At 42.2% G+C, this 26,946-nt stretch overlaps 1 protein-coding gene across 3 annotated transcripts in view; it reads right to left on the bottom strand.

Annotated features, from left to right (window-relative positions):
• The window catches only part of ralbp1 (ralA binding protein 1), a 43,346-nt gene that overhangs the window by 13,763 nt on the left and 2,637 nt on the right, over positions 1–26,946 (bottom strand). For 2 of the 3 annotated variants that reach the window (XM_067978361.1, XM_067978360.1), the window contains 4 exons: positions 17,776–18,064; positions 14,112–14,573; positions 6,575–6,924; positions 1,153–1,314 (listed from right to left, as the gene is read on the bottom strand). In XM_067978361.1, coding sequence (XP_067834462.1) covers positions 1,153–1,314; positions 6,575–6,924; positions 14,112–14,573; positions 17,776–18,019 — 1,218 coding nt within the window. In that variant the 5' untranslated portion in view covers positions 18,020–18,064. Of the gene's footprint in view, positions 1–1,152; positions 1,315–6,574; positions 6,925–14,111; positions 14,574–17,775; positions 18,065–18,234; positions 18,324–26,946 lie in introns of those variants that run through there. The other variant, XM_067978362.1, reaches the window with a different exon arrangement.

Genomic DNA, 26,946 nt, shown 5'->3' on the forward strand with positions numbered 1-26,946 from the left:
AGGCAGCAGCCTATATCGGGCAAATGGCGCAAATCATATGCCGTTACCATAGGAATTAATTACAAAGGCGCCGCTTATAACTCATTCAGCACACCACCTATTTTGGGCAGTTCAAGCAGCTTCAATCAGCTGTTTGCACCTCGTTAAAGTGTGATGACTTTAGTGACGTATCTGTATGTAAATTGTGACTTTAGATATTCTTTTTATCTTTTCATGATTTCTGCGACTTGAATCAGCCCCGCTACCTCCAGTCACTCCAGTGCCTCTAGAACTCCTGCAAGCCCTTCTTGCCAGCTGACTTGCCGCCATTGGTGGCTGGGTTAAAGACGGATTTCTTGTGTAGGAGCACAGCCTGCATGTTGGGCAGAACGCTGCCCTGTTCAATGGTGACACGACCCAGCAGCCAAGTTGAGTTCCTCGCTGTTGCGGATGGCGAGCTGCAGGTGGCGGGGGATGATGCGCAACTTCTTGTTGTCCAGCCAGCTCCATGAACTCAGCTGTCAGATACGCGAGGATGGCGGTCCCGACGCAGTTGGCGTAGTTACCTTTGCGAACAGGTGGTGGACACAGCCGACTGGGAACTGAAGGCCAGCCAGAGATTAACGTGTCTTGGCTTTCACACGAGCTTTACCTTTGGAAGGAGGCGAGTACTCTCTTAATTTTTTGGTTACATTTAATTTTTGGTTTTACCGTCCACCGCGTATAGCAGGCAAATCATGTTAACATCAACATAAGCTGTGGGGTCTGTACTACCACTTTCCAGCCAATTTTCCCATCCTTAGCCTGGAAATGCTGACACCCATTTCAGCAACCTCCACTGCAGACTGGTGATCAAACCTAGGAACTTTCTGGTCTATAAAGCTCAATACAGCAGTAGACCGTGCATTTACCCGCAGACGCACTGGGAGAGCTTAAATCCTTGCATTAAACCATGCCAAGTTTTGTAACAAACAGAGAGATGGTATTTCAGAATAAATTCCTTTAAACAAAATCAAGAGAAATCCCAGAAAACTAGGCAACGAACTTCAATAAAAATCATTATGCTTTTCTCCAGACTAAAACACCAAATAAAAAAGGACAAAGCTGATGTATACCTTTCATGCAACGTTTTTGTTTCCCTCTATTCAGCTCACAAAATGCTCCTAAACATACCTGCCGCCGAATTTCTTCCTTAATGCTCTCTTGTGTCTCAGGCAAGGTTGGCATTGTTGCCACATCAGACCAGCGAAGTGGTTTCACTACTGGCTTCAGCTCGATTTCCCCAAACAGCTCTTTGACATGAGTGAAAAACAGGTATAGTACACGATTACTGATCTAGAGAAGAAAGGACTGCAATTAGTACATGTTCTCAATGTGCTTCTATTTTTTTTCCCTCCCAAGTTTCTACCCACTCCTCTCCTGAAGATAAAGTCTCAAACTTGGGTATAGTTCCACAAGTTCCAGTCATCCTCAGGTACCTCGCTAAGTGGCACTTAAAGGGCAAATGTCCTTTCTTTAAAAAATTAAATTCATAAAATTATACAGAAAAGCTAAAAACACCTGGAAAACATCTTTCCGGGGCGGAGATGACAGTACAAATTTCCATCTCCAGAACATAAAGACAGTAACCTAGCAAATGACATGTTGCTATCAATTGTGCTCAAATGACAAAGCATCATTATATAGTCTTGTATAGAATGCATGTCAATAGTAATTAGCAGTCTCAAACCTCCACATAATGCCTTTTCCATGATAAAGTAATTGTGCTTCTGTTATAAAGGCTAATGAAAACATGTTCATGCATAGTTCAAAACTGAGAATCGCATATCTTCATAGATAAGTCCAGAAAATCCAGTTCTACCATAGAATCACAGAGCAGTTACAGCATAGGAGGCCGCCATTTGGCCCATCAAGCTTGCGCCAGCTCTCTGCAAGAGCAATCCAGTTAGTCCCACTCCCCCGCTCTTTCCCCGTAGCCCTGCAAATTGTTCTCCTTCAGGTACCTATCTAATTCCTTTTTGAAAGCCACAATTGATCCTGCTTCCACCACCCTTTCAGGCAGTGCATTCCAGATCCTAACCACTCGCTGCCTAAAAAAGTTTTTCCCTATGTCACCTTTGATTCTTTTGCCAATCCTGTGTCCTCTGATTCGCGACCCTTCTGCCAGTGGGAACAGTTTTTATTTACTTTGTCTAGACCCTTTATGATTTTGAACACCTGTATCAAATCTCCTCTCAACCTTCTCTGCTCGAAGGAGAACAATCCCAGCCTTTCCAGTCTAGCCACATGACTGAGGTCCCTCATCCCTGGAACCATTCTAGTAAATCTTTTCTGCACCCTCTCTAAGGCCTCCACATCCTTCCTAAAGTGCAGTGCCCAGAATTGGACACAATACTCCAGTTGTGGCCGAACCAGTGTTTTATAAAGGCTCAACATAACATCCTTGCTTTTGTACTCTATGCCTCTATTTATAAAGCCCAGTATCCCGTATGCTTTCTTAACCGCTTTCTCAACCTGTCCTGCCACCTTCAACAACCTGTGTACATATACCCCCAGGTCTCTCTGTTCCAGCATCCCCTTTAGAGTTGTACCCTTTAGTTTATACTGCCTCTCCTCGTTCTTCCAACCAAAATGTATCACCTCACACTTCAGCGTTAAATTTCATCTGCCATGTGTTCGCCCATTCCACCAGCCTGTATGTCTTCTTGAAAAATATTACTATCCTCCTATTTACTACACTTCCAAGTTTTGTGTCATCTGCAAATTTTGAAATTGTGCCCTGTACATCCGAGTCCAAGTCATTAAAGTATATCCAAAAAAAGCAGTGGTCCAAGTACAGACCCCTGGGGAACAGCACTGCATACCTTCCTCCAGTCTGAAAAACAGCCATTCACCACTACCCTCTGTTTCCTATTACTTAGCCAATCTCGTATCCATGTTGCTACTGCCCCTTTTATTCCGTGGGCTTCAATTTTATTGACAAGCCTATTATGTGGCACTCTATCAAACGCCTTTTGGAAGTCCATATACACATAACCGCATGCCCTCATCAACCCTCTGTTATCTCATCAAAAAACTCTATTAAGTTGGTTAAACACGATTTGCCTTTAACAAATCCGTGTTGGCTTTCCCTGAATAGTCACTTGGACAAGTGTGGATTAATAAGTTTATCCCAGATTATCGTTTCGAAATTAAACTGACTGGCCTGTAGTTGCTGGGTCTATCATCACATCCTTCTTTGAACAAGGGTGTAACATTTGCAATTCTCCAGTCCTCCAGCACGATCCCTGTGTCTAAGGAGGATTGTAAGATTGTGGCCAGTACTTCCGCAATTTCCGCAAAAAAATGAAGACAAATCCACAGTGGGGCCTCCATTACATCCCTGGACTACATCAGAAAACCAGTTTTCTGCAAACCAAAGGACACCTCAACCACAGATCCAGGTGCTAGATCCTCAGTGTCCATAATTTACAACTCAGATCATTGAACATAAGAACATAAGAAATTGGAGCAGGAGTAAGTTATCTGGCCCCTCGAGCCTGCTCCGCCATTCAAAAAGATCATGGCTGATCTTCTACCTCAACACCATTTTTCTGCACTATCCCCATATCCCTTGATGCCTTTAATATCTAGAAATCTATCGATCTCTGTTTTGAATGTACTCTATGACTGAGCCTCCACAGCCCTCTGGGGTAGAGAAGTCCAAAGATTCACCACCCTCTGAGTGAAGAAATTTCTCCTCATTTCAGTCCTAAATGGCCTACCCCTTATACTGAGACTGCGACCCTGGTCCTAGACTCCCCAGCCAGGGGAGACATCCTCCCTGCATCTACTCTGTCGAGTTTGTAAGAATTTTGTACGTTTCAATGAGATCACCTTTCATTCTTCTAAACACTAGAGGATACAGTCCTAGATTACTCAATCTCTCCTCATACGACAATCCCTCCATCCTAGTAATCAGTCTGGTGAACTTTCACTGCACTCCCTCTATGGCAAGTATATCCTTTCTTAGGTAAGGAGACCAAAATTGTACACAATACTCCAGGTGCAGTCTCACCAAGGCCCTATATAATTGCAGCAAGACAACTTTACTCCTGTACTCAAATCCTCTTGTAATAAAGGCCAACCTAATTGCTTGCTGCACCTGCATGTTAGCTTTCAGTGACTCATGTACAAGGACACCCAGGTCCCTTTGAACATCAACATTTCCCAATCTCTCACCATTTAAAAAACTTTGCATTTCTGTTTTTCCTACCAAAGTGGATAACTTCACATTTTTCCACATTATATTCCATCTGCCATGTTCTTGCCCACTCACTTAGCCTGTCTATATCTTTTTGCATCTTCCTCGCAACTCACATTCCCACCTAGTTTTGTCTCATCAGCAAACTTGGAAATATTACATTTGGTCCCCTCATCCAAATCATTGATATAGATTGTGAATAGCTGGGGCCCAAGCACCGATCTCTGCGCTACCTAACTAGTCACAGTCTGCCAAACTGAAAGAACCGTTTATTCCTACTCTCTGTTTTCTGTCTGTTAACCAATTCTCAATCCATACCAGTATATTACCCCCAATTCCATGTGCTCTAACTTTGTTCACCAACCTCCTGTGTGAGACCGTCATCAAAAGGGCAACATTCACCTGCTTGGAGGCCATTCAGAAATGTCCATGTCACTACAGTCTGGTAACACCCAGGTGCACAGTGATGTATTGTACAGTGCAAAATTTGACCAGGTGCAACTGCCAGAGTAGCTGGCTTTCTGGTGAATCTGACCCTGTGGATAATCCTTTGAATAATAGGTATTGATCCAGTCCAAGATTCAGTGCCTCCAGGGTGGTTCGGGTGGGGACAAGAAAAAATAATGTGCTAGAATTTTAAAGCCTGCTCCAATTTGAATCTCAATGTACCTTACTTCAGTTAATGCGATCTGTTTTTACTTCAACTTCGGTAGCTATACATTGTAGACGAATATGATTCACAGGTGGTGATTCCTTCTCTCTCACCAAAACCTTCCCATCTGCCTGTTCCTTACGTCACTTGCCCCACCTATCTATCACCAGATTTGGCTGAGCCAGGTCAAGATTACTGTGCCTCACTTACTCCAACCTAATGACAATCCAATGTTCCTTCTCTTCATAACTAACCACTTCCTCAAATCCATTTCTCCAACCCTCTCCATCTCACATCAAGTACAAAAATCTGATTTCTTTGTCTCTTAAGATAGAGGCAATCAGTGCAGCTGCCTCCATCATTACCTCCCTTTCTTTCAGTCACTCCTAATCTCGCCACATCCCCACCCACTTGCTCTGAACCCCCTTTGCTCTGCAATTTCTTTGCCATGAGACTGACCCCCTGCTCTCCGTGGAGGAGGATAACTTTGTCCACTATGTCTAACGAAGAGAGGTAGAGAGGACAAAGAGGAATAACATAGCATGGTCAGTCACAGAGGGTGTCAATCATGACTTTAGCCATGGCCACCTCAGTACTGTAAGCATGGTGGAAGCCAGAAATGAAAGAATTTTAATTGAGAACTTTGTCCAAGGTGAACATGGATGAATCCATGCTCGCCAACTACTGCCCCATCTCTAACCTCCTTTTCCTCTAAGATCATCAAATATGCTTTTGCCTCGCAGCTCTGCCCATCTTGTTCAAAATTCACAATTCAAATCGCTCCAATTTGGCTTCTCCCTTATGTATTCAAAAATGACGGTAGTATTATTTTGCTTGTTTAGCAGACTCTCAATCAGTATGGTATAACGCTATTTTTATACCATTTCAAAAGACATCAAATCACTACTGAAATGCTGACACCAGAAACCTACTAAAAATAAATCATGACTCATCATTAGTGAACCAATTTTTGTTTGGCCAGCTAGGTGATCCTACATGACAAATCTATCAGCATTTTAACAGGTTCCAGACCAAGCTACTGAGAATGCCTGTTGGTAAAGTTTGTTTACCCGACATTTAATTTACCCAAGTCCAGTCAGCACAGGCGCAGGTTGACAAGAGCCAAGGTTTAGCAACCCAGATATTTCATCCATTGCCAGGTACGTCATCTTGGAGCCAACCCAACTCAAAGATTCTATTTACCTCTACCCCCCAGGGAGAAAAGTCACTAGCCGGTCATGGAACAACTACAAACACAAATTGAGGCCATCACTAGGCAGCTACCAGAGACTGGGAACCCCTCATGAGCAGTGTAACTCACCATCAAGTGTACGAGTGCATTGTTATCATTTGCCTGAACACAGCACACCCCATTGAATTCAAGGGATTGAGACTGGGAGATGAACAAGTATAATAATAGTAAAGCCCACGAGGAAGGTGCTGAGTAGTGGCACTTCCCCCACAGGCAGAAAAACCACAGCTCCTAATCATTGCTACTACTGAATTAAGAGCAGCTCCCTAACCCATTTGTTTGCCTGGAGAATGTGGTAGATAGGTCAAAAAGGGAGCAAATACAAAACTGTAGGAAGAAAAGGAAAATTACCAACATGAACGAGTGGAATTATACATTTCTTAATTCATAGTATATTCTGTAACAATCTTAATAACTGACTGAAATATACTTATGCCACATTCAATACCTGAACAGTAGGGCTAAGAACAATGGAAATATTCTGGATATTCATTTTTGTTTCACTTTCTTTTTCAATGACATGGTCCATATGGATGATAAGCCAAGAAAAGAGGAGGTAATTGGATACAGGCAGTTCCTTTAGTAGACGCTGGCATTCCTGGACTTTTTCACCATCCGTGCCTTTTCCACATGCATCCTCAAACCGCATTATGAGTTCCTTGGTAAGAACATTTTCAGGCAGCTCACGGAGATATTGTTTCAATAGGCTGGCCACCGTATTTGCATCATAATCCTCCAGATTGGGAGACTCTTCACGATCATACACAACTTTCAGCTCATCAACTTTTGATTTGGTACCTATGTGAGGGATAGCAAATAAGAACAACAGAACATTCACTCAATTATTTTAACAAAAGTTAACTCCATGCACTGTTAAAGTTTAGTAACCTAATAAAAGTCTTTAAACAAATAAACAAAAAGCTAGGCAGGAAAGTAAGCTGTGAGGAGGACACAAAGAGTCTGCAAAGGGATTTAGACAGGCTAAGTGAGTGGGCAAGAAGGTGGCAGATGGAGTTATAACGTGGGTAAATGTAAGTTATTCACTTTGGTAGGAAGAATAGAAAAACAGAATATTTCTTAAATGAAAAACTATTAAATGTCAATGTTCAGAGAGATTTGGGTGTCCTTCTACAAGAAACACAAAAACTTAGCATGCAGGTACAGCAAGCAATTAGGAAGGCAAAAGGCATGTTGGTCTTTATTGCAAGGGGGTTGGAGTACAAGAGTAAGGATGTCTTACTACAATTGTAGCCATGATGTGGAGATGCCGGTGATGGACTGGGGTTAACAATTGTAAACAATTTTACAACACCAAGTTATAGTCCAACGATTTTATTTTTAATTCCACAAGCTTTCGGGGGCTTTCCCCTTCCTCAGGCGGTGTGGAAATGACAGTTTTGAATCCTTCGCATTTTAAGATCACATTACAATGCCTGGTGATTACTGCCCGTTGCCAAGGCAATCACAGTGAGCAGACAGAAAGGTGTCATCTAAAAGGCCACTGAATATACAGCCCCCCCAAAAAAAGAGAGAGAGAGAGAGAGAGAAATAAGGAAGACAGTCAATGACCCGTTATATTAAAAACAGATAACATTTGTTCGCTGGTGGGGTTACGTGTAGTGTGACATGAACCCAAGATCCCGGTTGAGGCCGTCCTCATGGGTGCGGAACTTGGCTATTAATTTCTGCTCGACGATTTTGCGTTGTCGTGTGTCTCGAAGGCCGCCTTGGAGTACGCTTACCCGAAGGTCGGTGGCTGAATGTCCATGACTGCTGAAGTGTTCCCCGACAGGGAGAGAACCCTCCTGTTTGGCGATTGTTGCGCGGTGTCCGTTCATCCGTTGTCGCAGCATCTGCATGGTCTCGCCAATGTACCATGCTCTGGGGCATCCTTTCCTGCAACGTATGAGGTAGACAACGTTGGCCGAGTCACAGGAGTATGAACCGTGCACCTGGTGGGTGGTGTCCTCTCGTGTGATGGTGGTATCTGTGTCGATGATCTGGCATGTCTTGCAGAGGTTACCGTGGCAGGGTTGTGTGGTGTCGTGGACGCTGTTCTCCTGAAGGCTGGGTAATTTGCTGCGAACGATGGTTTGTTTGAGGTTGGGTGGCTGTTTAAAGGCGAGTAGTGGAGGTGTGGGGATGGCCATAGCGAGGTGTTCGTCATCATTGATGACATGTTGAAGGCTGCGGAGAACATGGCGTAGTTTCTCCGCTCCGGGGAAGTACTGGACGACGAAGGGTACTCTGTTGGTTGCGTCCCGTGTTAGTCTTCTGAGGAGGTCTACACGATTCTTACTAGGAGGAGGTCTACGCGATCTAACACACGGAACAGCCATGGGGACCAAATTCGCACCCCAATACGCCAACATTTTCATGCACAAGTTCGAGCAGGACTTCTTCACTGCACAGGACCTCCAACCAACACTATACACCAGATACATCGACGACATTTTCTTTCTATGGACCCACGGTGAGGAATCACTAAAGAGACTACACGATAACATCAACAAGTTCCATCCCACCATCAAGCTCACCATGGACTACTCCTCAGAATCAGTTTCTTTCTTGGACACACGAATCTCCATCAAAGACGGGCACCTCAGCACCTCACTCTACCGCAAGCCCACGGACAATCTCACAATGCTCCACTTTTCCAGCTTCCACCCTAACCATGTCAAAGAGGCCATCCCCTATGGACAGGCCCTGCGAATACACAGGGTCTGCTCAGACGAGGAGGAACGCGATGGACACCTACAGACGCTGAAAGACGCCCTAGTAAGAACGGGATATGATGCTCGACTCATCGATCGACAGTTCCGACGGGCCACAGCGAAAAATCGCGTAGACCTCCTCAGAAGACTAACACGGGACGCAACCAACAGAGTACCCTTTGTCGTCCAGTACTTCCCCGGAGCGGAGAAACTACGCCATGTTCTCCGCAGCCTTCAACATGTCATCAATGATGACGAACACCTCGCTATGGCCATCCCCACACCTCCACTACTCGCCTTTAAACAGCCACCCAACCTCAAACAAACCATCGTTCGCAGCAAATTACCCAGCCTTCAGGAGAACAGCGTCCACGACACCACACAACCCTGCCACGGTAACCTCTGCAAGACATGCCAGATCATCGACACAGATACCACCATCACACGAGAGGACACCACCCACCAGGTGCACGGTTCATACTCCTGTGACTCGGCCAACGTTGTCTACCTCATACGTTGCAGGAAAGGATGCCCCAGAGCATGGTACATTGGCGAGACCATGCAGATGCTGCGACAACGGATGAACGGACACCGCGCAACAATCGCCAAACAGGAGGGTTCTCTCCCTGTCGGGGAACACTTCAGCAGTCATGGACATTCAGCCACCGACCTTCGGGTAAGCGTACTCCAAGGCGGCCTTTGAGACACACGACAACGCAAAATCGTCGAGCAGAAATTGATAGCCAAGTTCCGCACCCATGAGGACGGCCTCAACCGGGATCTTGGGTTCATGTCACACTACACGTAACCCCACCAGCGAACAAATGTTATCTGTTTTTAATATAACGGGTCATTGACTGTCTTCCTTATCTCTCTCTCTCTCTCTCTTTTTTTTTGGGGGGCTGTATATTCAGTGGCCTTTTAGATGACACCTTTCTGTCTGCTCACTGTGATTGCCTTGGCAACGGGCAGTAATCACCAGGCATTGTAATGTGATCTTAAAATGCGAAGGATTCGAAACTGTCATTTCCACACCGCCTGAGGAAGGGGAAAGCCCCCGAAAGCTTGTGGGATTAAAAATAAAATCGTTGGACTATAACTTGGTGTTGTAAAATTGTTTACAATTACTACAATTGTACAGGGCTTTGGTGAGACCACACCTGGAGTAGTGTACACAGTTTTGGTCTCCATATCTAAGGAAGGATATACTTGCCTTAGAGGCGATGCAACGAAGGTACACTAGATTGATTCCTGGGATGAGGGTTGTCCTCTGAAGAGAGATTGAGTAGAATGGGCCTATACCCTCTGGAGTTTAGAAGAATGAAAGGTGATCTCATTGGAACATATAAGATTCTGAGGGGGTTTGACAGGGTAGATGCTGAGAGGTTGTTTCCCCTGGCTGCAGCGTCTAGAACCAGGGGGCATAGCCATAGGATAAGGGGTCAGTTTAAGACTGAGATGAGGAGGCATTTCTTCACTCAGAGGGTTGTGAATCTTTGGAATTCTCTACCCCTGAGGACTGTGGATGCTGAGTCATTGAGTATATTCTAGACTAAGATAGATAGATTTTTGGACTCTAAGGGAATCAAGGGATATGGGGATCGGGCGGGAAAGTGAAGTTGAAGTAGAAGATCAGCCATGATCTTATTGAATGGCGGAGCAGGCGCGAGGGGCCGTATGGTCTACTCCTGCTCCTTTTGTTAATGTTCTATCTATATCATCATTTTTTGTTAACAGATTCTCTTATTGAGATGAGTGGCAAAGAATTTTGGTACAAAATGCTCCTGAGGGACTGCAAGGCATAATAGATGGGAACATTGTCTGAGGTGAAAGACAAGTTAGAATCCAATCCAGACTGATGGGATGAAAGTTTCCTGTTTGCTGGCTGCAAGGGTCCAACATGAGAGCCTGGACAGTCTCAACCCAGTTCTTAATATGGAGATGCCGGTGATGGACTGGGGTTGACAATTGTAAACAATTTTACAACACCAAGTTATAGTCCAGCAATTTTATTTTAAATTCACAAGCTTTCGGAGGCTTCCTCCTTCTTCATCGTTCACCTGACGAAGGAGGAAGCCTCCGAAAGCTTGTGAATTTAAAATAAAATTGCTGGACTATAACTTGGTGTTGTAAAATTGTTTACAGTTCTTAATAGGCACAATACAGCACAAAACATCTCCAATCACATTCAAAGAGGCACAAGGATGCTTATTGTGGGAAATGGAGTTACACTCATGCAAGTTGGGTGCCTCGTTGAAGTGGGGAGACAAAACAAATTGTTGGGGCAGAATAGAGGAACATTAATCTATCAAATGTGAAATAAAAACAGAAAATGCCAGCAGTACACAGCAGGTTGAACAATATCCATAAAAATATAAAACTACTTTGAATTCTCAGGAATAGACTGTGTATTTGAACTGGGAGCTGATGTGGACACTGTGCCTGAAAAGGAAAATTGTTACATTTCCCAATCACATCTGATACCTACAAAAATCTGGGGAAAACAGAAAAGAATAAAGATCTCCCTATATAAGTTATGTGAAAGTGGTTAAGTGGTTTGCAAATTTACGATCCTGTAGATCTTCCTAATTTTAGCATTGCTTTCCTTTCACACGAGTGATCTTAGACTGCGCGAGGAGTCTGCAGTGATAACAGTTACAGGAGCATCAGCAATGGCTCCATAAGGAATCTCACACATTAGCCTCCTTTCCAATCCTGGAGATTGTTTAACTCCAGAGAAATATAATTGGGAAGCAAAAAAAACCTGCCATAGAACTAACGAATAAATAATGTTAAATAAGTAACAAAATTAGTACAATTTACCTTTTGTAAAAAAGGGACAGGAAAAAGGAGAAATTTAGAGAATCTTTCCTCAGAATGTTAAATGAGTTAAGTAAAGCTCATGATAAAGCAGAGTGTACATAATCTGTGGAAAACCCCTTTTTTATTTCATGCTTTCATGTGCTCTTAAAAGAAGGCACATGCTCTCCTCCTTCCTATTAAGGTAACAGTTGAGTAGTAACAGATTGTGATATGCTCATTATCACATCATAAACTGCAAGAGTAAACCTCAATTGTTTGTGAAAATCAAAAGAACCCCAAGACTCAGTTGCGCCTCGCAAAATCAGTGTTATTTTATGTTGGCTTTATTATAAAGTCTGATATAGATGTGGAGTCCATATTCTTTCTGGTCATCTTTACACAATGGGTGTCTACTGGATCAATGCCAACTCAACCTTAACTCTTTTTCTAGTGCCAGGATCCGATGGAGTGTTGGATATAGTTCAGCAAGATAAAAACAGTTAAACAAAGTAACAAGTCAGATGACAAGATAGCAGGCTTCACTTTGCATGCAGCAGAGCATGACAAAACAGCTGAAATCAGAAAAATATTAAATTTTACATCTGATAACACTTTCAGCTACTAGAATGAAAAAAATGTTTCTTATTCAGCTGCCCCTTTAATCAAGCAATATACTCTTTACAGAGTACGATCAATACCAGATGCAGACAGAGAGACATAGAAATCTAGATTTGTACCTCAGACTGTTCTATAGGTTGTCAAAATCTACCAGGACAACTCAAGATGACTTCTTTGACTTTGGACTCCTCATAATCCACCCCTCCCCCCCCAAGTCCATAGCTTCCAGACCCAGCTACTAGTGATGACTATAATTATCCTACTATAAAATGTGTCTGTTTAGGAGTTTTATACTGCTGTTGTGCCATTTGATACTTGCACGGTCAAAGAGACTATCAAATACAAATCACCAGTCAACTGTAGTAGACAAAATTTTCTCCCGAACCACTCGGTCTGACAACTATTTTGGGCACCTTCGGCTGCCTTATAAATGTGCATCAGGGTGCTTACATCATGACATAATGTCTGTGTCATGTATGACACAGCAGGGTGTCTCAGCACCAATTTCCACACATGGACTTTTTTTTAAATCCAGAAGAGAAGGAACGCTGTTCAGTGTCTCTGCTCTTTAATAGGCCAACTGGAAGAGGCTGATTCAGAAAATGGAGATCCAGTCTTCTGCACATGCAGGTGAAAGTACACAATAGCATGAATACCAGAATATGACACACATCACTCTCCCAAAACCCAGGGCAAGGATAAAAACACCTTAAATGACATCAAAAACAACACCATAGTATTCTTTTACAGGTAACTAATATAATGAACACCTATGTCCAGAGAAAAATATTTCAAAAGTTTGAAATACTTTTTGGCCATTTTAAAACTAGTTTTCTAGTAAGCTGAACATTTACTTCAATCGTATTTTGGAGTCATACACATCTTGCATTTCACTTCTAATCTATCTAAGCCAGGGTTACTCATTATACAGTCCACAGGCCAAATGCAGCCCCTAGCCAGTCTCTGTTGCAGCTCTTGTGCCAGTCGCACATTTCTTAATCCCTTACAGTCTTGCTGCTGATGATGATCCTGTCCACAATGCTGTTGCTACTCCTGAACATATGACCCCACCATTTTCAGGGTCACAAGTTGAAGGATGGGCAGCTGAACACTCAAAACATCTACACAAAACATTGGAAGCTATTTCATTTGTCAACAGAAATATATCCAACAAATATAAACTATTTCTGCCAAATTGTTTTTCCTTCCCACTACAGCATAACTAAGATGTCAGTTTGGCACCACGAAAGGAAGATTTGATTTTTAGTTCAAATTACCTAATAGGGAGCCATTAGAATGCACTTTGACCTCATAATAGTCTCAATTAAAATGCACTGATTTTTTTAAACATTCTTAAACATGCTAAATGGATATAGGTCATAGTCAGCCATGAAATAGAATTTATCTTGGAGAGGTGATGGTCACTACTTCAGTCAACTCATTTGGAGAACAAGATCATGACATATTCTTTATTCATGTCAATGAGAAAGAATGTACAATACAAGCACAACTTCAGTCAGAAAAATGTCAGTTCTTCCTCATAGTTGATGCAGAAAAAATGACTAGGAATACTAGAAATGCACAGATCACTCAGCGTCTGCAGGATCTCCTGAATAGAGAAAAAAGTGTGGATTTAACCTAGATGTTAATTTTAGGACTAAGTATGTTGTCAGATTGAGAGTATAAAGTTTCACCTTACATAATAAAAGTACACACATCTTTATTCTTTCAACACTGCCCTGTTCTCCTTTTTCAAAAATTTTTGGAGACTACTAAGAGTTCAGTTTACTTACAGCTAATTCCACTCTTCAAAGAAAGGACTGAACAGTCCAAAACAAGTTGAAACCGTACCTGATACCCTATAAATGCCTTCACACTTCATGCCATAATTCTCAATGTAGTCAATGCACTCTCGAAAAACTGCTGGCAGCTGGATCCCATCATACAGCATAGTCCTCTCAGCAGCCTCAGCCAATGGAACGCCAAAGATAGGCCTGAGGGAAGAAGGAGTATCCACCTGAACTGCTTCCTGGTCTGGAGCAGGCTTCTTCTTTTTCTTTTTCTCTTTCCACTGCTTAACAACATCTGCTGCTGTTATATCTTTGGACTTTTTCTCCTTGTGTTTTTCCTCTTTATGTTTTTCCTCTTTGTGCTTTTCTTCCTTTGGCTTCTCTTTGACCTTAAAGTCTTTTTCTTTCTTCTTAGAGAAACTAGGCTTTTTGAAGACATGGATGCCCTTTGGCCTTTTCATCTTTGATGGGCTCTCTGCTTCATCACCTGAGCTGTCCTCTTGGAAGGCCGCATACCCCTCAGCTACAAGAAAAAGAAGAAAAATAAGCCTTATGTTTCTTCTTCTCTCCCCTCCCTAGCTAATTAATTCAGCTACTCTCCTGAAGACACTACAAGATACTGGGGTTCCCTAGCACCAGAAGCCTATCTGTACCATATTCAAGTGCCATTTTTCATGCAAGAGCCTAAAGGTGAGCATCAGCTGGCTATTTGGACCATGGAGGGCAACAGAGCTAAGGCCACACCAGCCATCCATATATACACACATTTTTTTTAAACAGGGAGTCACTAGAGAGCAATCAGAAGTGAGAACCCCGATTGATCTTTTCCCCTCCCTAGCCCAAAGGCCAAATGCACCCCCTCTACTGCTGCTCCACTGAGGCCAGATAACAGCATACTAGAGACGAAACTGGGGTCCTTTCCACTCTGTATGGCTAAGTATCACACCACATAATGCATCTAACCCATCAGTGGAGCACCAAAATGTGAAATTTGTAGCATGTAAAATGTTAAGCTTGCACAGATTTTCTCTAACTTTAATTTAAATGCAATTCCAAAGAGTCATAACTACCTCACAGGTGATCGTAATTCCACACACTGAATTCCAGATCTCTACTGCATAACAATTTAAAGAATAGTTTCACTCTCACTGGGTAGTGTAGATAAGCCCTATTTCCATCAATTGGAAGCTGGTTTTCTCAACCTCCAATACAAAAGTAAAGAAACACAGGGATTAAATAGTGAGAGAAATAAAGCAAGCAAAAAACAAAGGAGAGAACAAAAATAAATTAAAAGGGAATAAAACAAGTATTTTACATACAGATGGTGACTCCCACATTTTTTTGTGCTCATCAAGATAAGGGATGTTAGTGCTGAGAAATGGAACGCTTCCCATTTCCGGCACCCAGTCAGCATCGAGCACTCCCAGGTCAGGTATCGCACAACCAGATGCAGAGTAAAACTCCCTCCATCATGCCACAGCCCTAATCACAAAACAGCACCCACTACAGTACTAGTGCAAATTATTTTCTATTTCCCTCACCAGCCTCTCAGTCAGATTTCCAACTAATACTGAATAAGTGACAGTCTTGTCCTGTAGGCCCATGCCCTCTAGAAACTAGATTGAGACTGACCAAACTCATTTCACGCAGAGCCCTTACAGGCACCAGACAGAGATTTTCACCTTATCGTTCTGAGCTGAATTTGAATCCAGATCAAAGAGATAAAATGGCCAGTTTAACCTGTTCAGCCACCCACCCCACCCCTCCCATTATCAAAATCATAGCGACAATCCTAACGTGCTTTCACCTGCAGAGATTCACACACATTGCACTACGAGCAAAGAGGGACTACAAAATTAAATTATCAAGGAATATGAAAATAGTAAAGTATTCTACAGACACAATAACAAAAGAAAAACCAGGATAGAGATAGGGCCATTAAGGGATGCACACAATAAACTCACAGGTAATAACAGCGAAATGGCAGAAATATTGAAGTTACTTTGCCTCAGTATTTACCAGGGAGACTAACAAGGTGGGTATGACATTGGAAGAGGAGATCAAAAAGGTATAAAAACATTTAAGGTAGAAAGGGGGGAGATAATTGATCAACTAATCAAATTTAAGAGGGAATAAACCCCTGGTCTGGATGTATTGCATTCACGCATATTAAAAGAAGTTAGGGAAGAGAGAGCAGAGGCACTATTATTGTCCTCTGGGACCTGGATTCAAATATATGTAAAAATTCATTAGAAAAGGGAATAGTGCCAGAGGACTGGTGGACAGCTAATGATATTCCTATATTTAAAAAGGGAGGTACAGCAAGTCCAGGGAACTATAGACCAGTTAGCTTAACATCTGTGGTAGGAAAGATAATGGAATCTTTACTCAAAGACATCTAGAAAACAAAAATATAATAGAGTAGTCAGCATGGATTTCAGAAGGGAAAGTAATGCTTGACCAACCTTATTGAATTTTTTGAAAAACTAACAGAAAGAGGACAAGGGTTATGCAGTAGATGAAATATATTTGGATTTTCAAAAGGCCATTAATAAGGTCCACATTGTAGACTCATGACTAAGGTCAGAGCATGTAGGGTCAGGGACAAATAGCAGAACGGATAGCAAGCTGACTACAAAACAGAAAACAGAGTGGTTAAGGGTAGTTACTCAAACTGGCAAAAGGTGGGAAGTAGTGTTCCACAGAGATCAGTGCTGGGACCACTGTTGTTCACAATTTACATCATCGATTTGGACTTCAGAATTAGAAGTACAATTTCAAATTTTGTGGACGACACAAAATTGGGGGGGCGGGGGGTAGTTAATACAAAGGAAGAATGCATTAAAATGCAAGAAGACATTAATAAACTTGCAGAATGTATGTGTAATTGGCAAATATATTTCAATATAGAGAAGTGTGAGGTGGTGCATTTTGGTAGGAAGAATAAGGAGGCCACATATTGCTTGGATAATGAGAGTCTAAATGGGGTAGAGGATCAAAGGGATCTAGGGGGTACAATACACATCACTAAAAGTAGAAACGCAGGTTAATAAGGCCATAAAAAAGGCAAAACAAGCACTTAGGTTCATTTCTAGAGGAAAAGAATTGAAAAGCAGAGACGTTATGTTAAACTGGTATAGAACCTTGGCGAGACAAGGTGCACAGTTCTGGTCTCCAAATTATAAAAAGGATGTACAGGCATTGGAGTAGGTGCAAAAAGATTTACAAGAACGATACCAGAACTGAGAGGATATACTTATCAGGAAAGACTAAACCGGCTGAGGCTCTTTTCTCTAGAAAAGAGAAGGCTGAGGGATGACCCTCTAGAGGTCTTTAAGATAATGAAAGGATTTGATAGGACAGACGTAGAGAAAATGTTTCCACTTGTGGGGGGGGGGGGGGGGGGGGGGGGAGGGGAGTTCAAAACTAGAGGTCATAAATATAAAATATAGTCACTAATAAATCCAAGAGAATTTAGGAGAAACTCCTTTACCCAAAGTATGGTGAGAATGTGGAACTCACTACCCATAAGGAGCAGTTGAGGCAAACAGCATAGATACATTTAAGGGAGAGCTAGATAAGCACACGAAGGAGAATGGAATAGAAGGGTATGCTGATAGGGGTAGATGAAGCAGGGGGGCAGGGAAGAGCTCATGTGGAGCATAAACGCCGGCATGGACCAGTTGGGCCGAATGGCCTGTTTCTGTGCTGTAACTGTTACTTACTTCTTTTTTCTTTCTTTTTAAATTTGCCTTTTTTCTTTGCATGTTCTTTTTCATCATCAGACACTATGTCAACAGGCTCATGCAGGCCTTCATGAGGTGGAGAAGGCTCACCAGTACGATACAGTCCTGGGAATTTTGTAGGACTAATCTCCTCTGAACTTGGTGTACGAGTCAGGCCACTGCCATGCTCAGTCCTGCGGTGTTCACTGGGACTGCTCGTTGGTGGCAGGAAGCATTCAGTCATTGTTGCTCCTGGGAATTTTTTTCTTTCATTACCTGTCCATAACACCTAATATTGAAAGAATAGGATTAATAGCAAAAATCAAAAAATCCTTCGATAACATACAATTAAATTTACAATTTGACAGTCTGTGCTGTAACAAGAACCTTTACATTTGGCCCAGGTACTGATTACAAAAATTATTAAAAATTTACCAAACCTTTTAGCCCCTCCCTTACCCCTTCTCTCCTGCAGGCAGCAAGTAATGACGTGATAAAGTTCCACAGTCTGTAGCTGAACTCACACCAATTGGTCGTTCTTCACAAGCAAAACTTGTAAGCATTAGACTAGTTGACAGTGGGGTCATCATGATCCTGTCCTCAGAAATTCCTTTCCAGCAAGGTTCTATAATGGTGACTGAAGAGGGTTTAAAATTCAATTTAAAATAACAAATACATAGAAAGCATCTACTTTTCCAAATATGAAAGGACGTATCATAGTATGGTACAGCACAGGAAGAGGCCAGTCTCCCATCGTGCCTTTTTGTTGGAGCTATCCAATTAGTCCCATTCCCCTGCTCTTTCCTCATAGCCCTGTACATTTTTTCCCTTCAAGTATTTATGCAATTCACTTTTGAAAGTTACCACTGAATCTGTTCCCATCACCCTTTCAGGCAATGCATTCCAGATCATTACAACTCGCTGCGTAAAAAAAAAAATCTTTCCTCATGTCACCTCTGGCTCTTTTCCCGATCACCTTAAATCTGTGTCCTCTGGTTATTGACCCTTCTGCCACTAGAAACAGTTTCTCCATATTTACTGTGTCAAAACCGTTTATGATTTTGAACACCTCTATCAAATCTCCCCATAACCTTCTCTGCTCCAAGGAGAACAACCCCAACTTCTCCAGAATCTCCACATAACTGAAGTCTCTCATCCCTGGGGCGATTCTAGCAAATCTCTTCTGCATCCCATCGAAGGCCTTGACATCTTTCCTAAAGTGTGGTGCCCAGAATGGAACACAATACTGCAGCTGAGGTCTAACCAGTGTTTTATAAGCATTTAGCATAACATCCTTGCTTTTCTACTCTTTGCCTCTATTAATAAAGCCCAGGATCCCATATGCTTTTTTAACAGCCTTCTCAAATTGTCCTGCTACTGTCAAAGATTTGTGTACATACACTCCCAGGTCTCTGTTCCTGCACTCCCTTTAACATTATACCATTTAGTTTATATTGCCTCTCCCCATTCTTCCTATCAAAATATATCACTTCACACTTCTCTGGGTTAAATTTCATCTGCCATTTGTCAGCCCATTTCACTAGTCTGCCTACGTCCTTCTGAAGTCTGTTACTATCCTCCACATTGTTTACTACATTTCCGAGTTTCGTTGTCATCTGCAACCTTTTGAAATTATACCCTGTATAACCAAATCCAGGTCATTAATATATATCAAAAAGAGCTGATCCCTGGAGACCACCACTATATACTTCTCTCAAGTCTGAAAAACAACCGTTCACAATTACTCTCTGCTTTCTGTCCTTTAGCCAATTTTGTATCCATGCTGCTAATGTCCCTTTAATCCCATGGGCTTTAATTTTACTAACAAGTCTATTATGCAGTACTTTGTCAAATGCCTTTTGAAAGGCCATATACACATCAATCGCACTACCCTCATCAACCCACTCCGTTACTTCATCAAAGAACTCAATCAAGTTAGTCAAACACAATTTTCCTTTAACAAATCCAAGCTGACTTTCATTTATTAGCCTATATTTTTCCAAGTGCCAACAAATTATGTCCTGGATTATTGTCTCAAAGTTTCTCCTCCATCGACGTTAGACTGTCTAGCCTGTAATTGCTGGATTCATCACTCTCCCCTTTTTGAACAAGGGTGTAACATTTGCAATCCTCCAGTCCTCTGGCACCACCCTTTTATCTAAGGAGGATTGGAAGATTACATCAAGTTACATCAAAACTACAGCACAGAAACAAGCCATTCGGCCCAACTGGTCTATGCTGGTATTTATGCTCCACACAAGCCTCCACCCTCCCTACTTCATCTAACCCTGTCAGGATACCCTTCTATTCCTTTCTCCCTCGTGCTTATCTAGCTCCCCCTAAATGCATCTATGTTATTTGCCTCAACTACTCCTTGTGGTAGTGCGCGCCACATTCTTACCGCTCTTTGGTAAAGAAATTTCTCTTGAATTCCCTATTGGATTTATTAGCAACTATTTTATATTTATGACCTCTAGTTTTGGACTCCCACACAAGTGGAAACATTTTCTCCATGTCTACCCTATCAAATCCTTTCATTATCCTAAAGACCTCTATCAGGTCAGCCCTCAGCCTTCTCTTTTATAGAGAATCCAGCCTGTTCAGCCTTTCCCAATAATGATATCCTCTCAGTTCTGGCATCATCCTTGTGAATCTATTTTGCAGCCTCTCCAATGCCTCTACATCCTTTCTATAACATGGAGACCAGAACTGTGCACAATACTCCAGGTGTGGTCTAACCAAGGTTCTATACAAGTTTAACATAACTTCTTTGATTTTCAATTCCTATCCCTCTAGAAATGAACCCTAATGCTTGATTTGCCTTTTTTTTTTAAATGGCCTTATTAACCTGTGTCGCTACTTTTAGTGATTTGTGTATCTGTACTCTTAGATCCCTTTGCTCTTCTGTAACGTTTAGACTCTTATTATCTGAACAGCGTGTGGCCTCATTGTTCCTACCAAAATGTATCACCTCACACTTAACCATAGTGAAACTCATTTGCCAATTACAAGCCAATTCTCCAAGTTTATTAATGTCCTCTTGCATTTTGACGCATTCTTCCTTTGTATTAACTACACCCAATTTGGTGTCGTCCGGAAATTTTGAAATTGTACTTCCGATTCCCGAATCCAAATCGTTAATATAAATTGTGAACAACATCGATCCCAGCAACAATCCCTGTGGAACACCACTTCCCACCTTTTGCTAGTCTGAGTATCTACCCTTAGCCTTTACTCTCTCTTCTGTTTTGTAGCCAACTTGCTATCCATTCTGCTACCTGTCCCCTGACTCCACAAGCTCTGACCTTAGAGCATGTGGAGTCAGGGGACTGTGGCCATAGCTTCCGCAATTTCCGCCCTTCCCTCAGTAACCTAGGATGCATCCCATCCTAAACATTCACTCCCTTCACCACCAACTAACCGTGGCTGCAGTGCATACCATCCACAGGATGCACTTCAGCAACTCGCCAAGGCTTCTTTGACAGCACCTCCCAAACCCACGACCTCTACCACCTAGAAGGACAAGAGCAGCAGGCACATGGGAACACCACAACCTGCACGTTCCCCTCCAAGTCACACAGCATCCCGACTTGGAAATATATCGCCATTCCTTCATCGTCGCTGGGTCAAAATCCTTCCTAACAGCACTGTGGGAGAACCTTCACCACACGGACTGCAGCGGTTCAAGGCGGCGGCTCACCACCATCTTCTCAAGGGCAATTAGGGATGGGCAATAAATGGCGGCCTCGCCAGCAACGCCCACATCTCATGAACAAATTTTTTTAAAATCTGGACCAGGTGACTTTTCTACTTTTGAGTACTGCCAATCTTTTAAATACCTCCTCTTTATCTATTTTTATCCTATCCAATATCGCTACTACTTCCTCCTTTACTGCTACAATAGCAGAATCCACTTCTCCAGTGAAGACCGGTGCAAAGTATTCATTTAGTACCTCTACCTCCACAAGATCTTTTTTGTCCCTAATCAGTCCCTACCTTTTACCATTTTTATGTTTATAAGAGACTTCTGGGTTCCCTTTTATGTTAGCCATTAATCTATTCTCATACTCTCTTTTTGCCCCTCTTATTCCCTTTTATGGATCTCCTCCATACTTTCTGTATTCAACCTGGTTCTCTACTGTATTATGAACCTTACATCTATCATAAGCCTCCTTTTTCTGTTTCATTTTAATCTCTATAATCTCTATATATTTAGTCAACCAGGGAGCTCTAACTTTGGATGTTCTTCCTTTCCCCCTTGTGGGAATAGGTCTACTCTGTACCCAAACCATGAAGGCCTCCCATTGTTCAATTACTGTTTTGCCCACCAATTTTTGATTCTAATCCACCAAGGCAAGATCCCTTTTTAACTCGCTGAAATTAACCCTCTGCCAGTTAAGTATTTTCACACTTGATTGTTCCTTGTCCATAGCTATGATCAACCTAATGATATTATGATCACCGTTCCCCAAATACTCCCCCACTGAAACATGCTCCACTTCATTCCCCAGAACTAGATCCAGCACTGTTTCTTTCCTCATTAGGCTGGAAACACGCTGTTCAAGAAAGTCCTCTTGTACACATTTCAGGAATGCCTCCCCTTCTTTGCCCTTTACACTCTTACTGTCCCAGACTACATTGCAATAATTGAAATCCCCCATTATCACTACTCTATAGTTCTTGTATCTTTCTGTAATTTGCCTGCAAATTTGCTCCTCTATCTCCTTCCCACTATTTGGTGGCCTATAGTATATACCTGGTAACGTAATAGCTCCTCTATTGTTCCTTAATTCTAACCAAATAGATCCTGTCTTTGACCCCTCAACTACATTAACCCTTTCCAGTGTTATAATAATTTCTTTTCAATACTGCCACCCCCGTCCTTTCCTTCCCCATCTTTCTTGAATACCTTGCAGCCAGGAATATTATGTACCCAATCCTCCCCTTCTTTGAGCCATGATGTGGAGATGCCGGTGATGGACTGGGGTTGACAATTGTAAACAATTTTACAACACCAAGTTATAGTCCAGCAATTTTATTTTAAATTCACAAGCTTTCGGAGGCTTCCTCCTTCAACAGGTGAACGTTGTTGGAAATGAAATCCTCGAAATGAAATCGCATTTATAAATCACAGAACAATGCTTGGTGATTTCAGACAGTTTTTTCAACTGCCCGTTGCCAAGGCAATCAGTGTGCAGACAGACAGGTGTTACCTGCAAGGTCTCCGAATATACAAATCACCAAAAAAAAAGAGATAGAGAGGTAGAAACATAGAAAAGACAGCAACTGACCCGTTATATTAAAAACAGATAACATTTGTTCGCTGGTGGGGTAACGTGTAGCGTGACATGAACCCAAGATCCCGGTTGAGGCCGTCCTCATGGGTGCAGAATTTGGCTATCAATTTCTGCTCGACGATTTTGCATTGTCGTGTGTCTCCAAGGCGGCCTTCGAGACACACGACAACGCAAAATCGTCGAGCAGAAATTGATAGCCAAATTCCGCACCCATGAGGACGGCCTCAACCGGGATCTTGGGTTCATGTCACGCTACACGTTACCCCACCAGCGAACAAATGTTATCTGTTTTTAATATAACGGGTCAGTTGCTGTCTTTTCTATGTTTCTACCTCTCTCTTTTTTTTTGGTGATTTGTATATTCGGAGACCTTGCAGGTAACACCTGTCTGTCTGCACACTGATTACCTTGGCAACGGGCAGTTGAAAAAACTGTCTGTAATCACCAAGCATTGTTCTGTGATTTATAAATGCGATTTCATTTCGAGGATTTCATTTCCAACAACGTTCACCTGAGGAAGGAGGAAGCCTCCGAAAGCTTGTGAATTTAAAATAAAATTGCTGGACTATAACTTGGTGTTGTAAAATTGTTTACAATTCTTTGAGCCAGGTCTCTGATTTTGCCACCGTATCATAGTTCCATGTAGAGACTTGATGTTGCAGCTCACCAACCTCATTTACCACACCACGTGCATTTACGCACATGCACTCCAATCTCATTTTAGACTGCCTTGCCTTTGCCCCTGGTCTGATCCCTCCTATTTCCGAACTATTCTTTACTCCAGTGCTATTTGTCCCTCCCAGTCTCCTGTGTACCTTGTTTCTCCTCGCAAATGTTTCATCCTGGTGCCCACCCCCCTGCCAAATTATTTAAAACCCTCCCTCACAGCACTAGTTAACCTCCCCGCGAGGACATTGATCCCAGCTCTGTTAAGGTGCAACCCGTCCATCTTTAGCAGATCCCTCCTGCCCTAGAACTGGTCTCAATGCCCCAGGAAGCTGAAGCCCTCCCTCTTGCACCATTTCTCCAGCCACGCATTAACCTGTCTTATCCTACTATTCCTGTACTCACTAGCGCGTGACACTGAGAGTAATCCAGAGATTACAACCTAACTCCTCCCTAACTCCTGAAACTCTAACTGCTTGACTTCAACCCTTTCCCTCCTATGTTATTGGTTTCCACATAGACCATGACTTCTGACTGTTTCCCTTCCCCCCTCAAAGTGTTCTGCACCCTCTCAGTGACATGTTTTATATCCTTCTCGAGGCTGTCAGTGCTGATGTTTCCCTACAAAGGAGGAGGAAATTTATTTGACTAAAGAGGGACAATGGAAGTAGACACAGTGGAACAAGTCACATCCCTACTGCCACACACAGGATTGGCTTATGCTATGACATTGCTAATAAGGTAAGCGAGAGAGGGGTTTTAAATTTTTTTTAAGCATTTCCACAATATCAGTTTTATTAAACTAAAGTTTTCCTCAATAAACTATCTGAACTGTTAAGACTGTACAAAATATATGGAACACAAAACATTAAAATATGTTTTTAAGTGGTCATTTTTAAGAGTCTAGGCCTTAGAATGATAGCTGAGCACAATCCTGTACTCCGTAGACGTCGACGCATAAATTTTCCAGCAGACGTCACCGTTAATGACTAGACTGGAAACTATGGCCCATTTGCTCCCTTCTAAACTGCTGCCCTGCCGAAACCAGTTAATTCAGCAAAGAGAATCAAACCGGAAACGATCAGCTATTTATCACCTATTTATCACCTATATAATAGTGTTTTTACCCATCAAACCATCAGGGAGCTTCATGTTTTTATGACAGTAAATTCAGAGTTAAATTCTAAGTGAATACATGATCACCTAATTTAACTTCAACTTCCCTGAAAACCCAGAACTCATTCACGTCTGCCAATGAGGATCTGAGCTAGCCACAGGTTAATTATTGATACATTGAGCACTAAAAAATAAGTCAAATCTTGGAAATTGTTCATATGACAACACTGAGGAATGCAATTTGTTCACTTCCAAATTTTAAAAATTAACTACTCAAGTTCCATTGTACAGCATATATATGTACATCATACTATTTGTTGAACATGGCATGTTATTTTTCAAACATTCTGTGAAATATCTCCATGGCCCAGAAATTGCTGGAAAAATAGTGGTGAGTTCACAGTGCTCATCATTATTAGTTCATTAAAAAATCCAGCAATGTGTGGTGAAGAGATATGCCACAAGTTCCACCTCGCCACAAATTGCTGGACGATTTGCACCACACCGCCATTAGACTCGCCAAAACCGAAAAAATTGCAACCTCGCCGTGAGCCTTTCCATTGAAATTAATTGCATGTCATAGTATTACTGGATTTACACCATAAATGTGAATTAATCTCGCCGCAGCCATTTAGGGCAGGTAATTTATGTTGTAAGGACCTTGTTAATGACACGATTTATGTTCCTGATAAGCCACTCAACCTTGGAGGCCCAGAAAGGGAACAAATTAAGCCGTGGAGTCTTACTCCAGCAGGTAGTGAATTGTTCCTAGAGATTTTTAAATTTTTTTAAAAATCTGTCTTGTGCCAGCCTTGCCTTCCACACTACTGTTAGTGTTGGAAGACAATAAATTTCAGGGAGCTGTTTTAACACTCAAATGAAAAATAGATTGATTTCTTTCAGAAAATAATTTTGGGACACAGTATGAGTAAGAATGTTTGTACATTTCGCACACCTACCCTGCCATTCACTCATTAAAATTCTCAAGGACCAATACAACAATTCTCAAACACAACTGGGTTACAAAGTCCTCTTCTGCTTGTTCTTTTAAATTTTTTCTTACTTTTCCTTTCCTTCTTTTTCTCTCTCTTACTTTCCCTCTCTTTATTGTTCTCTTTCTGTATCTAATTTGACTTTAATTCATCCTATTTCCTCCTCCGTCCTTCACTCTATTTCGTTCTCTATCCTTAAATTTAATTGGTTATGGAGAGACACTATTGGGCACAATGTTCATGAGGTCCTTGATGCGACATCGACATCGCTGCGCCATTATCAATTCGCATTTCCAGCAATTTGCAGCGCAAATATAGTGCGATCTGAAGGGCGAGGAAAAATGTCCAATTCACGTCGCTCAACGCGAATGCGCCATTACAGCAGTTTCCGGGCCCATCACTACAGTTGGGGATCACACATTCTAATTATAGTAATGCGGTGTCAGCTGTGGCTCAGCTGGAAGAACTCTCGCCTGTGAGTCAGAAGGTTGTGGGTTCAAATCCCACTCCAGAGACATGAGCACTAAATCTCGGCTGACACTTCAGTGCAGTACTAAGGGAGTGCTGCACTGTCGGAGGTGCCGTCTTTCGGATGAGATGTTAAACCGAGTCCCTGTCTGCCCTCTCAGGTGGATGTAAAAGATCCCATGGCACTATTTGAAGAGGAGCAGGGGGGTTCTCCCAGGTATCCTGGCCAATATTTATCCTACATCCAACATCACTAAATCAGGTTATCTGGCCGTTATCACATTGCTGTTTGTGGGACCTTGCCGTGCGCAAATCGTCTGCCACGTTTCCTACTTTACAACAATGACTGCACTTCAAAAATACTTTGGCTGTAAAGCGCCTTGGGACGTTCTGACTTTCTTTTTTAATGTCTGAATCATGTAGAGTATGTGATTCAGACATTATCAAATCTGTAAGCCATTTAAACAGAAATACTTTCAATGACCAAATGGTAATTGTACTATAATTAGAGTAATCATCAATTTCACTTACTCCTGGGTTGTAAACAAACACTAAAATCTTTCTCAATATATCATGCAGAATAATTCACTTAGAAGTGCATTCCAGAATTTGAGGGCACTAATCCTTCAAAA

This window comes from Heptranchias perlo, chromosome 3 (assembly GCF_035084215.1).
Source record: "Heptranchias perlo isolate sHepPer1 chromosome 3, sHepPer1.hap1, whole genome shotgun sequence".
NCBI lineage: Eukaryota > Metazoa > Chordata > Chondrichthyes > Hexanchiformes > Hexanchidae > Heptranchias > Heptranchias perlo.